The sequence below is a fragment of the Rhagoletis pomonella genome, unplaced genomic scaffold, assembly GCF_013731165.1.
Source record: "Rhagoletis pomonella isolate Grant_MI unplaced genomic scaffold, Rhpom_1.0 Rhpom_scaffold_00001, whole genome shotgun sequence".
NCBI classification, from domain to species: domain Eukaryota; kingdom Metazoa; phylum Arthropoda; class Insecta; order Diptera; family Tephritidae; genus Rhagoletis; species Rhagoletis pomonella.
Window position 1 is genome coordinate 75,081,491 of NW_023458555.1, and position 3,093 is coordinate 75,084,583.

General features: G+C 37.1%; 1 protein-coding gene across 1 annotated transcript; it reads left to right on the forward strand.

Moving 5' to 3' along the window:
• Positions 1-248: 248 nt before the first annotated feature.
• On the forward strand, positions 249-2,243 carry LOC118752072. Its single transcript, XM_036486923.1, has 2 exons — positions 249-1,951; positions 2,090-2,243. The coding sequence occupies exon 1, from the start codon at positions 467-469 to the stop codon at positions 1,850-1,852; it is 1,386 nt and encodes a 461-aa protein (XP_036342816.1). The 5' UTR covers positions 249-466; the 3' UTR covers positions 1,853-1,951; positions 2,090-2,243.
• Positions 2,244-3,093: the final 850 nt, after the last annotated feature.

The window sequence follows — 3,093 nt, forward strand, 5'->3', positions numbered from 1 at the left end:
TGGCGCGACTAACTTAGGGTTGACACCGGACAATACTGTCATAACAATAGCAATACATGCACACTTTTTCACTAATACATGCATACTTTTCCAATTGTCTCAATCACTGTCTTGATTATTTTTAAGACAGTAAATCGGGCAATGACTTGACGTATGCAGACAATAATTTTGGCGTCTTGTGCAAGAAAGAAGAGAAATTCATAAAAAAGAACTAAAATAACACAAGAGGCGCTGATGTGTATGTAACTTTGTCTCTTCTTTATTATTTTTTAGTTTTTAGCTTAAATAGCTCGCGCGAAATGCGTATTTCTGCAACTTATAATTCAACGTTCACGTTCGACATTTTGCTCGAAATGAATTGTCTTAACTATTGTCAGGACGCCAACGCCACGGAGAAAATTATCATAATTTATTGCCAAAAATTCATAAGCTAGATGTTCCTCTTCGTCCTATTGTTTCCTCTTTTATGGTCCCCTGTTATAAAATGTCAAAATACATCGGAGATATTTTGAAAGTATTAATTTCGGAAAAATACAACGTGAATAATGCATTCAACCTAAAAGATAAGCTAGCCAATATATGTGTGTGTGATGAAGATGTATTAGTGTCGTTCGATGTCGTCTCCTTGTTCACAAATTTACCAACAATGTTAGCCTCAAAAATCGTAATGAATAAATGGGACCAAATTCAACATAAAACCAATATTCCGAAAAATAAGTTCCAAGAAATGTTAAGTTTTTGCCTAAATGACAATAACTATTTCATGTTCAACAAAAAATTATATTCGCAAACGTTTGGAATGCCTATGGGTAATCCTATTTCCCCAACAATAGCCGACATAATTATGGACAACCTACTGGGCAATGCCATCTCGGAGCTCAAGGAAAAATTCAATATTGACATCAAATTTATTACCAAATATGTGGACGTCATCTTCGCTATAGTTAAACGTAATGACGCGAATATTATTCTAGGGACTCTAAACAAGTATCACAACAAACTTCAATTTACGATGGAAACAGAGAAAAATTCAAAAATCCCCTTCCTTGACGTTTGCATTCATAGGGAAAACCAACATCTTTTACTTGACTGGTACTCTAAGCCAACTTCTTCTGGACGCTTAATAAATTATTATTCATCGCAACCAACTAAATATAAGATTAACACAGCAAAAAACCTCATCCACAAAATATTGACGATAAGCCACACAAGATTCCATGACGCTAACATAGAGAAAATAAACAAAATCTTAATATGTAATAATTATCCTGCTAAATTAATACGAGAACTAATAAATCAACAAATTATGAAAAATAACATTCATCCAAATACAACACCGAACATAGACACAACAAAAACCACCAAGAAATTTTACAGTGTAACGTATATTCCCAACCTAACCGACAACTTTGATCACAGCATAACCAAACCACAAAACACAGCACTTGCCTACAAATCCAATTACACCCTTTCGACAATATACACAAAAACAAAGTGCCCAGTAGATGTCCACCAACAAAGCGATGTAGTGTATGAAATTAAATGCAAAGGAAAGGAAAATGAAGAATGCGGGAAAGTGTATATTGGGACAACTAAGCGGCCTTTAGGTGTTCGATTAGGCGAACATGAAGCTGACATCAGAAAACAAAAAAGCAGTACAGCATTAGCACAACATATAACAACAAGTGGACACACAGCTGATTTCGCAAATGCAAAAGTTATTGACAAAGAAAAAAGAGAGTCAACCCGATATACATTGGAGAGCCTCAGAATAATGCAAAGGAGAGAAAAGACCATGAACAGAAAGGAAGATACAGACAACATTGCGGCCGCATACATTTCATGTTTATGATTATAAACTAACTTTTAGTATTGACAAAGCTACCACAAAAGATGGTATAGATTATTAGTATTTAGTGTTCAATAATTCGTATGTATTAATGTTAAAATAGTGTGAGTCAAATTGGTTGTCCTCAAGCTCAATCTGTAGTTTTTCTTGTCATTTTAATTCCATATATGTACATGTTTTTATGTTTCCATTTATTATCTTTGGTTATAATGTGTTTTTGTATTTTATGGTTCGTGACAGATTTAATTAAACGGAATTGCCCCTGAAGAAGCTAAAAATGTTTTAGCGAAACGTTGGGCCAGAAAGTGAAATAACGTAGTTTTATTTGCACAAAATACTTAGATCAGACCAGCCTGGTAACATACAATTGAATAAATTACGAACTGATCGGATAATAAATATATAGAAAATTATCAGCGTTTTTGACAACTAATACGGATTTTTTTTTGTATTAACAGCATTGTCTAATGTAAACGCGCTGTAAATTAGTTTGCTTTGAGAGTCGCCAAACTCGGTCTCTCCGAGTTCGCTGCAACAACAATTGCACACAGTTTGCCAAAAAAAAAATTTCTGCATAACACCGACTCTAGTAGGCCTGGGTAACGGTGCAAATTTGTTTACGCCGACACACTAACTACAGCGTTACTGCCGGTATCAAAACAGAGTGTTGGCGCAATTGCGCCTATTTAGGATAAAGCGAATCTAATTTTGCTTTTTGCTGCACCAAGGCGAATTTATACAAGGTGGTATCGGGGAAATGCCAGGTGAAGCCAAGTCCTTCTCCACCTGGTCTTTCCAACGCAGATGAGGCCTTCCTCTTCCTCTATTACCAACATCGCGGCCCGCGTTAAATACTTTCAGAGCAGGAGCGCTTCTGTCCATTCGAGCGACATGCCCAAGCCAGCGGAGCCGTTGAATTTTAATTCGCAGCACTATGTCTATATCGTTGTAAAGCTCATACAGTTCATCGTTAAATCGTCTGCGATATTCGCCATCACCAACGCCTAAAGGTCCGTAAATATTTCGCAGAATCTTTCTCTCGAAAACTCCAAGGGCCGCCTCATCAGATGCTTTCATTCTCCATGCCTCCGCGCCATACACCAGCACAGGCATGATGAAGGACTTATACACTGTGATCTTTGTACGACGACAGAGGACTTTACTTCTCAATTGCCTACTCAGCCCAAAGTAGCACTTGTTGTTTGTGCTGGGCTCCTTTTGTGGAGGCCCGTTCCCTGGTGGAT

Excerpts from the sequence above, each read along its gene's own strand:
- LOC118752072 (XM_036486923.1), top strand. The coding sequence starts at position 467 with ATGGTCCCCTGTTATAAAATGTCAAAATACATCGGAGATATTTTGAAA.